Source organism: Rhinatrema bivittatum, chromosome 3 (genome assembly GCF_901001135.1).
Source record: "Rhinatrema bivittatum chromosome 3, aRhiBiv1.1, whole genome shotgun sequence".
In the NCBI taxonomy this organism is placed as follows: Eukaryota; Metazoa; Chordata; class Amphibia; order Gymnophiona; family Rhinatrematidae; genus Rhinatrema; species Rhinatrema bivittatum.
This window is the reverse complement of record NC_042617.1, coordinates 435,619,872-435,633,631: the sequence shown is the minus strand read 5'-3', so window position 1 is coordinate 435,633,631 and position 13,760 is coordinate 435,619,872. Positions and strand designations below refer to the sequence as shown.

At 47.1% G+C, this 13,760-nt stretch overlaps 1 protein-coding gene across 2 annotated transcripts in view; it reads right to left on the bottom strand.

Moving 5' to 3' along the window:
* TRAPPC12 (trafficking protein particle complex 12) overlaps nt 1–13,760 on the bottom strand; it is a 350,210-nt gene that overhangs the window by 308,736 nt on the left and 27,714 nt on the right. For both annotated transcript variants that reach the window (XM_029595791.1, XM_029595790.1), the window contains one exon: nt 8,376–9,619. In XM_029595791.1, the coding sequence (XP_029451651.1) occupies nt 8,376–9,617 (1,242 nt within the window). In that variant the 5' untranslated portion in view covers nt 9,618–9,619. The remainder of the gene's footprint in view (nt 1–8,375; nt 9,620–13,760) is intronic.

Below are 13,760 nucleotides of genomic sequence, written 5' to 3'. Positions count from 1 at the left end.
GCCGAGGTGGGATGCTGAGTCCATCTATCTACACTAAGGAAAACAAAATTATCAGGTAAGTAATTTCTCCATTTCCTAGCGTGTAGCCAAATGGACTCAGGACCAGTGGGATGTACAAAAGCTACTCCCGGACAGGGCGGGAGGCTGAGTCTTCTCGGGCCTGGATGTCCAGGCGGTAGAACCTGGAGGTGTGTAGGGAGGACCACGTTGCCGCTCGACAGATCTCGGCGGGCGACAGTAATTTGGCTTCTGCCCGGGGTACTTCCTGGGCCCTCATAGAATGAGCTTTAACCTGTAGGGGTAAGAGCTTCCCTGCCTCTATGTAGACTGCCTTGATTATTTCCTTGATCCAGCGAGCTATGGTTGCTCGCGGGCAGCTTCGCCTTGATTCTTCCCGCTGTGGAGGACAAACAGGCGATCCGTTTTGCGTACCTGTTCCGATTGTTCCAGGTATCGCATCCGGAGTCTGCCGACATTTAGATGGCGGAGAAGGCTGTAGTCTTCCGAGTCCTTATGTTCTTCTGGAGATAGTAGTGAGATAGCTTGGTTCAAATGAAACTCGGAGACCACTTTCGGTAGAAAGGAGGGGACGGTGCAAAGCTGTATCGTTCCAGGAGTGAACCTATGGAACGGTTCCCGACAGGATAGTGCCTGCAGCTCTGAGATGCGAAGGGCAGAACTTATTGCCACCAGGAATATCATCTTCAATGTTAAGAGGCGTAATGACAGACTGCGCATTGGTCTGAAGGAAGTCTCCGATAGAAAGTCTAATACCAAGTTGAGGTTCCATAGGGGTACTGGCCACTTTAGGGTGGGTGAAGTTGCTTCACCCCTTTTAGGAAATGGGCCAAGTCCGGATGCGCTGATAGACGGATTCCGCTCACTTCGGCTCTGGCTCTGAAGCAGGAGAGGGCTGCTACTTGAACCTTGAGGGAGTTGAGACACAACCCTTTCTTCATATTGTCCTGTAAAAATTCCAGAATTATGGGAATCTTGGCTGTCCGCGGGGAAACCCTGCAGTCCTCGCACCAGGCTTCGAATATTCTCCAGATTCGTATGTATGTCAGAGATGTTGAGAACTTCCGCGCGTGAAGAAGGGTGTCAATCATGGCCTTCAACTACCTGCGCTTCTTCAAACGTCCTCTCAAGGGCCAGACCATAAGAGAGAATCGAGACGGATCTTCGTGAAGAATCAGACCCTGCTGGAGAAGGTCCTTGTGTGGAGGTAGGCACAGAGGGCTCCCCACAAGGAGTCTTTGCATGTCTACATACCATGGGCATCTTGGCCAATCCGGGTCCACTAGTAGAACTAGTCTCCTGTGGTGTTCTATCTTGCGGATGATCTTGCCCAGTAGTGGCCATGGGGAAAGGCGTACAGTAAGTCCTCCTCTGGCCAGGTCTGGACGAGGGCGTCGATCCCTTGGGAGTGCAGCTCTTGTCTTCAGCTGAAGAACCTGGGGACTCAGGCATTGAGAGAGGTGGCCAGAAGGTCCATGGCTGGGAGACCCCAGTGATTAACTATCAGTTGGAATGCTGTGTTATACGGCGCCCATTCCCCTGGGTCCAGGCTTTCTTTGCTGAGAAATTCTGCTGAGACATTGTCTTTCCCTGCAATTTGGGAGGCCGAGATTCCTTGTAGATTTTCCTCCGCCCATGCCATGAGAGGGGCTATTTCCAGAGACACCTGCTGGCTTCTGGTTCCTCCCTGGCGGTTGGATGTAGGCAACCATTGTAGCATTGTCCGACATTACTCGGCTCGCTTGCCCTCTGAGTCTGTGGCTGAATCACAGGAACGCTAGTCTGACCACTCGAGCTTCCAGGTGGTTTATGTTCCATCCCGCCTCTTCCTTGTTCCATTGTCCCTGGGCCGTCAGTTCCTGACAGTGAGCTCCCCACCCTTATAGGCTCATTTCTGTGGTGAGTACGATCCAGTTCGGTGGGGATAGGCTTACTCCCCTGTTCAGGTGGTCTTCCTGTAGCCACTACTGAAGCTGAGAACGTACCTCTGCTGGGAGTTGGAGGCGAATTGAGTGATCCTGGGACAGTGGGTTCCAGCGTGACAGTAAGGAGCACTGGAGAGGTCGCATGTGAGCCCTTGACCACAGAATGACCTTCAGGATTGATGCCATGAGCCCAAGGACATGAAGATAGTTTCATACCTTGGGACGTGTACTGGACATCAATCATCATAATTGTTCCATCAGCTTCCTCCTCCTCGGGGGAGGGAGGGAGACCTTGTTCTGTTTGGTGTCGAAGCAGGTCCCCAGGTACTCTAGAGACTGAGAGGGCTATAGACTGCTCCTGGCCGTGTTCATGACCCAACCGAGTTTCTGCAGTAGGTTCTTGACTCTGCTGGTCACCTGTCTGCTTTCTTCCGAAGACTTCGCCCTGATTAGCCAGTCGTCCAAGTAAGGGTGTATCAAGATACCTTCCTTCCTCAGTGTTGCTGCCACACCCACCATAATTTTGGGGAATGTTTTGGGGGCGGTTGCTAGTCCGAAGGGTAGCGCTCGGAACTGGTAATGGTGTCCCAGTACTGCAAAGTGTAGAAAACGCTGGTGATCTTGATGGACTGGAATGTGAAGGTAGGCTTCGGAGAGGTCCAGGGAAGTTAGGATCTCTCCCGGTTGTACTGCCATTATTACAGAGCAGAGAATTTCCATGTGGAAGTGTAGTATCCATAGATGATGGTTGACGTTCTTGAGATCCAAGATGGCTCGGAATGATCCTTCTTTCTTGGGGACGATAAAATAGATGGAATAACGCCCCGTATTTTGTTGAAGCATAGGAACTGGAGTTATTGCCTTCAGACTGAGTAGTCTTATCAGAGTGGCTTCCACTGCCAGTCTCTTGGTGTGAGAGTGGCAGGGTGATATCATAAATTTTTCCCAAGGGATGTTGCGGAACTCCAGAGAGTAACCTTTTCGGATGATGTTTAGTACCCATTTGTTTGACGTGATCTCGACCCATCATTGGTAGAAGAGGGAAAGTCGATCCCCATATTTTCTCTTCCTGTGGATGGGTCGGCACATTCTCATTGGGAAGCACGGCTGGAGCCTGCCCCTGGACCTGTTCCTCTCTTGGTTTGCCGGTTCCGAAAGGGCTGGGACTTGCGGAGGGACGAGGTGCCTGGAATGCCAAGTTCCTGTATGGTCGAAAGCATTGAGAGACCTCTACCCCTAATTCTTCTGGGGGAGGGGCACTGGGGTCTTTTACCCTGTCTTCCAGTAGCCCGGGCACTGGAGATTTGCCCCACTTGCTGGCTAACTTCTCCAATTCGCTTCCGAATAAGAGAGATCCTTTAAAGGGCATTCTTGTGAGATTCACTTTAGAGGTCGCATCAGCAGACCAATTCTGCAACCATAACTGTCTTCTGGCTGCCACTACAGAGGCCACTCCTCTGGCTGAGGTACACACCGGATCTGAGCTTGCATCCATCAGGAAGGCTGCTGCAGGTTCAACAGTTTCGCTGGTATACATTCCAGAGTTATTTGCCTCTCTGGAGAGGAGCAAACAGGAACGTACCACCAGTGCGCAGCAGGAAGCAATCTGCAATGTCACTGCTGTTGCATCGAAGGCCTGCTTAAGGATGGGTTCTAATCGTCTATCCTGAGTATCCTTCAATGCAGCCCCTCCTTCAACAGGAATGGTTGTTCACTTTGAGACGGCACAGACAATGGCGTCCACTTTCGGGAAATGCAAGCATTCCTTGGCCGCTGGTTCCAGAGGGTACAAGGCTTCCAAGGCCTGACCTCCTTTAAAGCTGGCCTCCGGAGCATCCCACTCCATGTCAATCAGTTCCTGGATGGCTTCCATCATTGGGAAGTAGCATGAGGCCTTACAAAGGGACACCAAGCTGGAGTTCTTCTTTGGTTCCGCCATAGGATCCGTGCCTGGAATACTCAGAGTCTTCAGAATCTGGGAAACAATTCATCCCTGTGGAAGAAGTAAAGCATGGTTCTGTATGGTTCCAGGCCTGGAGGGATTGCTCCTTCTTTCAGAGAGTCACCATCATCATCTGAGGTGTCCAGGTCCCTGTCAGAGAAATTCTTGGTTAGGTAAGGCATATCTCGAGACATCCAAGCAGGGCCGGGAGGATCTTGTGCTTCCGGCAGGGGTTGAACCCGGGCCGCAGCCGGGGCTGATTGCGCCTGAATGCAGGCTTGCAGCCCCTGGAAAAATTCTAAACAGGAGAAAGTCCCTGGGTCCATGTTAATCCCAGGGGGAGTCTGAGTCGGGGCCCCTGAGGTGCCCTCTTGTGGAGAAGCCATTTCAGAGTTGTACATCTCTGGGGTGCTATTGTATGCAGTAGTTCTGGACCCATCCTCAGACAGTGAGGAACCAGGCTTTGATCCCCACTGGGCTTCTTCGCAATGATGATACAGGCAGGACTCCAGTTCAGGCTATGCGGCTCTGATGTGGCAGGCTGTGCAAAGAGTGCCTTCTGAGCTTCTTGGATGCCGGTACCATTGCCTCTATGTCTAGGCACACAGGTAATATGCTTCAATATGTGCGCTGTTATGCGTGTGAGCACAATGCACACGTGTAGTTTTAAGCACAGCTGTGCATGTAGTTATGTGCGCAGCTGTGCGCATGTCTACTTTGAAGACGCACAAGTTGGGCACATTGACCGACTGGCCTGCCCTCTGCGTACTGCTGGATGAGAAGGGAAGATGGCGCCCCCGAGGGTCTCCACTTGTCCGGACCCCCTGCACCGAACCGGGGCCTAGCCCAACCAAGGCTGCTCAACCCAATCAGTGCTCCCTTTTACCTTGCCGGGTGAAATTCGAACTCGGTACAGCACTCCGAGCCCCGGAGACCTTAGTTTAAAGTTTTCCACTTACCTGGTCTCGGCACTTACCGATCACGTGCCAGGATGGTCTCCAGCTGTGGGGGGAGAGGGCTTTACTGTCACCGCCGCGCTCGGATGTGCACCTGCTGCCTTTCAGGCGCTCTAGGGGCTAAGTCCACGCCGGTGTTACCGGCTACCGGACAAAGGCACACCTCTGAGGGATATCGAAAATCACCTCAGGAATTCTCAACTGGGGGAAGGACCCTTAGGTATCACCGCAGGAGAGAGGGGCTTGTCTTCTTAAGGTAATTTTGTCTTCTTGCTGTAATTTCCTAACACTGTGCTAGTGTGTGGGATAGTGTCCGCATCTGCTAGAAGATGGAGAGATACTGAGGAGCTGAGGTCACTGCAGGGGTATATCTAGGGTGACGACGGCTTTGATATCGGACTCCGTCTCCCATCTGCTAGCAGAAGAGCACATAACCCACTGGTCCTGAATTCATCTGGCTACACGCTAGGAAATGGGGTTTTTTCTGGGGGGGGGGGGATTTCTAGCGTATGCCTCAGAGATCAGTCTTTAGACCAGTTCTTTTGCACATTTTTGTGAGTGACATAATGAAAAGGTTGTAGGGAAAGGTTAGTCTTTTTGTCAATCATATCAAAATATGCAAAAGAGTGGACTGCCAGGAAGGAATGGAAAGGAGAGATCTAGTAGAGCTTGAGGAATGGTCTAAAGTATGGCAGCTAAGATTTAATGCTAAAAGAATGCAGAGTAATGTATTTAGGAAGCAAAAACCCAAGACAAATGTACAGTATTGGAGATGAAATTCTAAGCACAAAAGAAGAGCGGGATCTGGGGAATAACTTATCTGATGATCTTAAGGTGGCCAAACAGGTGGATAAAACGACGTAAAAGCCAGAAAGATGCTTGGCTGCATAGGAAGAGGAATGGTCAGCAGAAAAATGGAATAGAATGCGGGCCCATGCCAGCTGCCCAGAGCTAGCCTGATGCAGTGCCATAGCCTTTGGTCCCCCTCACCCCCTTCACATACCAAGTTGGCCGTCACACCCCAGCGGGCTCCCCGCTCAAAGCACCGCACCATCAAGAGTGGCTGGCGTACTGCACAGGTGGGGGAGGACTGGTGGTTGCTAATGTCAGCTGGCTTTTAAAGTCACCACACGCCCTCGCTGCTTTCCATTTCCGGCCAGAGTTGCATTCCTCTCCCACCCACCTTAGTACCAAAAAAATATTTTTATTTAAAGTCGTAATAAAAACTGAAATCAAGAGGGATAAGGGGAACTTCGATTGTCTCACTGGGGCAAAATGTCCGTTTATTATAGCAATATATCGTACGCAGAGAGATTCTAATGTTCAGCTAGTTTCTTGTATTGTTTGTTTATTGCTATTCTTGATTGTCACAGTTAGCTGGAGGGCGGTGTATCCGAGCTGGTGTGTAGCTTTATTGGCTGGACATGGTACACTAGCCTTCATGGCCAGGGTAGATGAAATAACAGCCACACAGCCTCATTTCAGGTTGGGCCTACATGGCCAGTAGTGCAACAAAGGTGAGGACAGGGTAAAGCCCGGCACAGGGCTCCCTTGGTTGGCAACATGGGGGTAGGCCAGGTCAATCATCGCTACTATCTTGCTAGCCACATGGCAGGCGGCTGGATATAGGGGTAATCTGATTTTGTTAATGGGTGACTGGCTCAGATATGCTAGGATAGCATTTTGTCATTTTGAAATCATTAATAAAACTGGCTGTAGCCTTTATATAAAAAATGTGTGCTGTTGCACCGATTTTGCCATCTGAGTATGTGTGTGGGAGGTGGGGGCAAAGGCCAGTGTATTCATTGCCGTTGCTGGGATTAGATGATTTTGTGCTGAATTGTAGCTTTTAATAGTGCTATAAATATACTATTCATTCTTAAAAGTCAACATCAGAAAGGAGGGGGTTCTAATACACAGTGGTCCCACTATACTGTTTAGATAGCATACAACAGGATTCTGTTTCTGTCAGGGGGACAGATGCAGGGAACTGTGCCAAAATCTTAGTAGGGTTTGCCTGAGAAGCATAATTGGAATCAGACACTTGGTATAAATGATTCAAAATTACTTAAATCAACTACTAATAAGCAGGTTGTGAATGGGAATAAAAATAATACAGGTATCTCCATACAAAAGCCAAAGTCTAAAAAATAAGATCAGAAAGAGTGTATAGCATTAAATTTATATATAGACATCACTGCAGAGGATGTGGAGAGATACCTATACCAGAACCATTCTTTAAAGATAATGAAGAGGAAATGAAATGAATTACTATGAAACTGCATGAGGTGCTAGTGCAAACTGACAAAGTAATAGTAGTAAGTTACCAGTACCAGATGGTACTCAACCCAGAATTTTGAAAGAAGTTGAATATGAAATTGCAAACCTATTACTACTAATCTGTAATCCATCATTAACATCTGCCACTGTACCCAATGACTGGAGAGTAGCCTACATAATGCCAATTATTTTTAGAAAAAGGGCTGTAGGAGTGATCCAGGCAATTAAAGATCAGTGAGCCTTATCTTGATATCAGTAAGAATGTGGACAGAACAACAAATTTACGGGCATGGGGATAAACATGGGAAGAGCCAATATGAATTTAGTAAAGGGAAGTCATGCCTTACTAATCTATTAGAATTCTTTGTAAATATATATAAACATGTAGATAAGGGCAAGCTAGTCGATGTAGTGTACCTGGATTTCCAGAAGCATTAGACAAAAACCCTCATGAGAGACTCCGGAAACAAAAATAATTCACAGGACAGGAGGTTATGTGTTATTGTAGATTGGTGCCTGGTTAAAACATACAAAACAAAGAATTGTACTCTCTCGTCTTCCAGGCATTATCTTAAAGGAAGCCACGCCAAATGGCGCAAGGCTGCCACAAGAACTAAGTAGGGTGTTCATGGTACTGTGCTCAGTGAAAGTTGCAGTTACTACTAACCCTAAGAGTACCTGAGGCCAGGGCACCTGGTGCAACTCTCCCAAAACATCGTCACCGAAATAATGAGTCATGCAGAGGCTCAGGGAAGGTAGTGAAGGCATGCAGGAGGGAAAGGTTCAACTGCACTCACATGGAACAATTACCGCTCACATTTTGTGAGCTTGCAAATAAGATTTAAGAGGGCTGCACTAATGTTTATAGTTATTTTCCTTTTTTTTTTTTAAACCGAAACAAACATTTTATTTTGTAATATATTGAGGGTAACCAGATTATACTATTATTAGTCTAAGGTGTCCATTCACTAAAGCTTGTAAAGTTCTCATTACTAAATCCGTTAAAGACCATAAATAAGAAGTTTTGATTTACCTACAACCATATAAGCTGCTTACTAATTTTTAAACAGAATGTTGTTAGTAGTTCCTTGGCATTACTGCAGACGTTTTCATGAGGAGCACTGGTCTTAAAGTGCCATTGTACACTTAGAATTCACTTTCAGAAAGAAAATGACAGTAATAAAAGTTGCCACAGCCAATTTCCAGATTCTTTATTTGAAATGTGCTTTTTGTTTGTAAAATCAAAAGTCTTACCTGAATGTTGTCAAATTTTAATCCTGGCATGGTGAGTTTCTCCTTATCTATAAAGACAGTACTGCATTGTTGTGTAGCTACAGAAATTAAAATAGCCTGGGTTTCCTCAGAAGGAAGCCATGCATCATGTCTTCGATCTAGTTCACTCATGTTCAGGGCTGTGGCAAAAGGATCATCACTTCCAGCAAAGACAGTCTGGATCTGAGAAAATGGCTTTGGAGACTGAGATATCTCTAGAGGTGTTGCAGGGTTCCTGACATCAGATGACTTCTCATTTCCCACAAAAAACTTGGGGCTGCTGCAATCCTGAGAACCCTCCACTGCCTGAGTGGTAACAGTAACATTCTTCTCCAGAACTGCAGCCCCAGCATTTGGATTACTAACAGAAATAAAATTGGATGAGGTTGTAAATGAATCAAAAAAGTCAGAAGCCGGGGAATGTGTGCTTCCATTGTCAGCAAAGAACTTGCTTAGGCTGGGACTGGGTTGAACTACTTGAGGAGGAGGTTTTCCTGGAGTCTCAATTCCACTTCCAAAACTAGGAGACTTCACCATTTGAGGCTCAAATCCATCATGAGCCAACAGCTGTGAGCGAGAGCTAACCTGACTAAAGATGGTGCATACTGGGATGGGCTCATCCTTTGGAAATGGCTTGCTAACAGGGGGTTCTGATACCTGTTCTATCTTGCTTTTGGTTGCATCTTCTGTTGGTGTAATAGCTGTTTCATTTTCCACCTTTTGCTCATCAACAATCGGTTCTGATTTCTCCTCTTCCTTCAAGGACAGCTTTTCTGTTGATGAGCTGGGATCATCTTCCGGTGTATTTTCCTGGTTAGTATTATTACTGTTTAGAATGCCATTCTCGATTCCAACAATTGTTTGTTCAGACCTGTAATCCTCACTAGCTTCCATTTCCTCTACAATATCTTGCAGGCATCCAAGTTCACCTGCATCATCTTCACTGTTATTAGGCGAATCTGAAATTAGGACACTTTCCATCATCTGTTCGTTAAGTTTGTCCAAAAAGTTATTTGAATCTTCTGAGATGGTCACATTTTCTTCTGACCCAAATGCATCACCATCAAGGTCTATAGTTTCTTCATGAAAAAGAAATTCTTCTTGTTCTACCTTAGATTCTTCTTGAAATTCTCCTTTCCCTTTCAAAGTCATCATGTCACTCGGAACTTCTGCTGAGGCCTTCCTATCAACCTTCTCAGCACTGATGTCTGTGGTCTCCATCATCCCTTAAAAACAGATACAAAAGTTGTTAGCTTATCACTTGACTGAAACCGTTAATTCAAAACTTAGCACATACGAAAGTTAAAATACCTGACAATTTCAATTATAAAATAAAAGCATTTAAAACATTTTAAGTTATTTTTTTTATTGGTTTCACCTCTTCTGTGAGGGCAATCTAGGCATCTACTACCCTCTCTGTAAAGAAGTATTTTCTGAAGTTGGTTCTCAGTCATCCCCCTTCTACAGTTTTCTTTCCAGTGGAAAAGATTTGATGTCTATGCATCATTAAAGTCTTTCAGGTATCTGATGGTCTGTATCATATCTCCTCTGCACCTCCTCTCTTCCAGGATATACATATTTAGATCCTTCAGCCTCTTCTCATATATCTTCAAATACAAACCCCAAACCATTTTAGTTGCCCTTCTCTGGACCGCCTCCATCCTGTTTCTATCCTCTGGAGATACAGCCTCCATAATTGATCACAGTACTCTAGATGAAGCTTCACCAAAGCCCTGTAAAAGGACATTATCTTTTTTTTCCTGCTGGTTATTCCTCTTTCTATGCATCCCAGCATCCCACTGGCTTTAGCCACCGCTTTGTCACATTGCTTTGATGCCTTCAGATCTCCACACACTAATCACCCCAAGGTTCCTTTTATGGTCTGTGCACAAAAGTATTTCACCCCCTATTGCATAGGAGGCTCATGAATAAAATGAGAAACCTGGAAGTGGGAGACAAATTGGTAGAATGGATTACAAATTGTTTGACTGACTAGATACAATGTGTAATGGTAAATGGAACTTACTCTGAAGCAAGAATAGTGTTAATTAGAATGCCTCAACAATCCATTTTGGGACCGATTCTGTTCAATATGTTCATGAGCGACATTGCAGAGGGGATAGAAGGAAAAATGTTTGTCTTTTTGCAGATGACATAAGATCTGCAAAAGAGTGGGCAGGTCTGAAAGAGCATAGCAAATAAAAAGTGATTTAATGAACTTTGAAGAGTGGTCGAAAGTTTGGCAGCTGGGATTCAAGGCTACGAAGTGCAGAGTCATGCTTTTGGATTGCAGTAATCCAAAAGAACTGCATGAGATTGGGGGAAGGAGTGAAAGACTAATGTGCACGGATGGGGAGAGGGACCTGGGGATGACAGTATCTGGCAATCTGAATGCAACAATACAATGTGACAAGGCAGCAGCAAAAGCCAGAGGGATGCTGGGCTGCATAGAAAGAAAAATAACCAGCAGGAAAAAGGAGGTGATAATGCACTTGTACAGGTCTTTGGTGACGCCTCACCTGGAGGGCTATATTCAGTTCTGGAGACCTTATCTCAAAAATGATATGGACAGAACTGAAGCAGTGCAGGAAAAGACAACGAAAAATGATGAGAGTTCTGTATCAAAAGTCATATGAGATGAGGCTGAAGGACCTGAATATGTATATCCTGGAGAGGAGTTGCAGGAGAGATATTATATAGACCTTTGAATACCCAAACTGTATTAATGATGCACAAACAAACCTTTTCGTTGGAAAGGAAACTGCAGAACTAGGGCTCATGATATCAAAGTCCAGGAAGGACAACTCAGAGCCAACATAAGGAAATAGTTCTACAGAGAGAGGGTAGTGGATGTATGGAATGCCCTCCCGGAAAAGTTGGTGAAGACAAGAATGATGATGGAATTCAAAAAGACATGGTATAAACACTTTAACAAAAGACAAGGAGATAACTTGGATGAAGTGGTAGTTGTTATTACTCTTAACAGAAGGCAAGGGTGTAACCTGCATGGAGTCGTAGTTACTGTTACCCTTAACAGAAGGCAGGATGTATAGCCTGCATGTAGTGGTAATAACTACCCTTAACAGAAGGCAAGGAGGTAACCTGCATGGAGTGGCAGTCATTACCACTTTTAACAGAAGGACTGGTGTAACCTGAACAGAGTGGCAGTTATTATCTTTAATAGAAAGCATGGGGCTAACCTGTACGGTGTGGCAGTTACTACCAAAAGCAACTTTCTAGGCAGACTGGATGGACCATTTGGTCTTTATTTGCTGTCATTTAATATGTTACTAAGTAACGCCGCACCTGGGGTATCCCACTCAGCTCTGATAATATACAGTATAGCTGGATGCAAGGGGAAGGCTCTTGCTGGCTTTTTAATATCTGCCAAGACTGAGTCGCTCACCGATGCTGCCTCTTGTTCTATTTCCTCCATTGGGGTCTCCGTGCTGACACAGGCCAGGCAATATGAGCCAGCTATGGCGCACTGCTGCCAGGCACAACAGCAGCCACATTTCCTCCCCTATTCCGTAATACCTGTTCCAATGAGAAGAGGAAGGGCTGGGGGAGGGGGAGGGAGCCCAGCCATCTTCTGAGGGCTCTAGGCCACTGTCTGATCCTGCTGTAGTACTGCCTGCCTTCACGTGTTGCTCCCAACTCTCTTCAGCTTTTTTTTTTTTTAAATAAGCTTTATTGGCAGTATATGGAGGAGATCGAAGACCCTCCACAGAGGGATCAGTGCTAGCCAGGGTATACAAGACCCAATGGCACCCTTCAGCCAGGGGAAGGAAAAACAGCCTATATTGTGTTATTATTTGTAAGGATTTTGGGTGGATCCCTGGACCTGTGGCAGATGACCATGCCCACGGGGAGAAAACCCATGAGGGGCCACAGGTCAGGCTCAGCATAGGAGACACACACACACACTAGTTCTTTTATTATACAGGATTGGTAAACCACCAGAGGTGGCAGTAGCGAGCTGGAAAGTAGCCTGGTTGGGCTTGTAGTCCCTCAGGCTCTGGAACAGCGATCCCACAATGGCTGTGCTGTAATATAGAGAACTGATATTGTGAGTAGTAGCAGGATATGCAGAGTTCAGGAATAGAGCCTCGTTGAATAATGTACTCTTGCAGCGGTCTCTCAGTGTGGAGCACAGGAGCTGGAGTAAAGGCAGGCCCTCGAGGAGCGAGTACCTGGTTCCAGGGAATAGCTCTGAGAGATAGAGATGGTAACTCACAGATGTAATAGGCAGCGGTGTCTTCCTGGCAGAAGAGGAGTCCAAGTAGCGAGTCCAGGATCATGGGACCTCGAGGAGCAAGGTTCCAGACTGCGACCTGAAAGATAAGAGAGAAAGGCCCCCGAGGAGCGGGTACCTCAAATAGAGTAGGTCAGAAGGAGGCAGAGTTGCAAGGTACGGAGAGCGAATCCCATCCATTAGGAAACCTTTGCTAACTCGATTAGCTACCAATCGCGTAGGCCTTTTGTATCCTGGATGCATGACGTCATCACACGGGGACGCCACTGAGGTTCGCGCCACTGAAGGTACTTGAAGCAGGGCTGCGCGCCCTAAGGCAGCTGAACAACATGGCGGGAGGCAGTGCCCAAGCCGGTCCGGGGACGCCGGAGAGGACGGCAGGCAGACGCCGCGGCAGCCAAACGTCTGTCAACCGCAGGATGAGTTGCCAGAGAGGTAAGGGGGGGGGGGGGGGGGGCGGAGTGGAGACGTCGGGCAGCGACAGTCGTAACAGATTGTTGTCCTTGATCGTCGACTTGGTCCTGACTCCTCTAAGGAAATCAGCCTGTCAAGCTGTTGCCCTAGGAGTCCTAATTCCATTTCTTGCGAACTTCAGGCTTTCTCCATCTGCTGGAGGAAGGGAACTACTGAGGTATTCCTCAGCTCCACCAGGTTATATAGAGGAAGGCCTCAGGGTCAAGTCATGCACTATCCCTCCATCTGCTAGTGGAAGGAACAATCTTGGTCTGGAGGATACTAGGACATATTACTTTACGCTCTGACAGTGATGTAAATTCTTCCCAAGCACCCATGGTGGGAAGGTGAAGATGAGAAGGTGAACCAGCAGCCAACTACCCAAAAGCAGCTAATCAAAGCCAGTGACTGGGATAAAGCTTTTAGCATGGATCCTGTGAGCAGCCTCTCCTACTGCAATGCTTCCTGTTACCAAGGATTCCCGAGCGAGAAGCAGGATCACTGCAGGACCTGTCCAGGTACACTGACTTACAGACTCCATGCTGATTTTCATCCCTTGTGGTGCTGCTGGTATTGCTGCCATGGCCTGAAGGTTGCTGCCAGGTGCCAGGCTCAGGATGAGATAAGGTGAAGGCTGCAGATGGGGGGGGCGGGGGGGG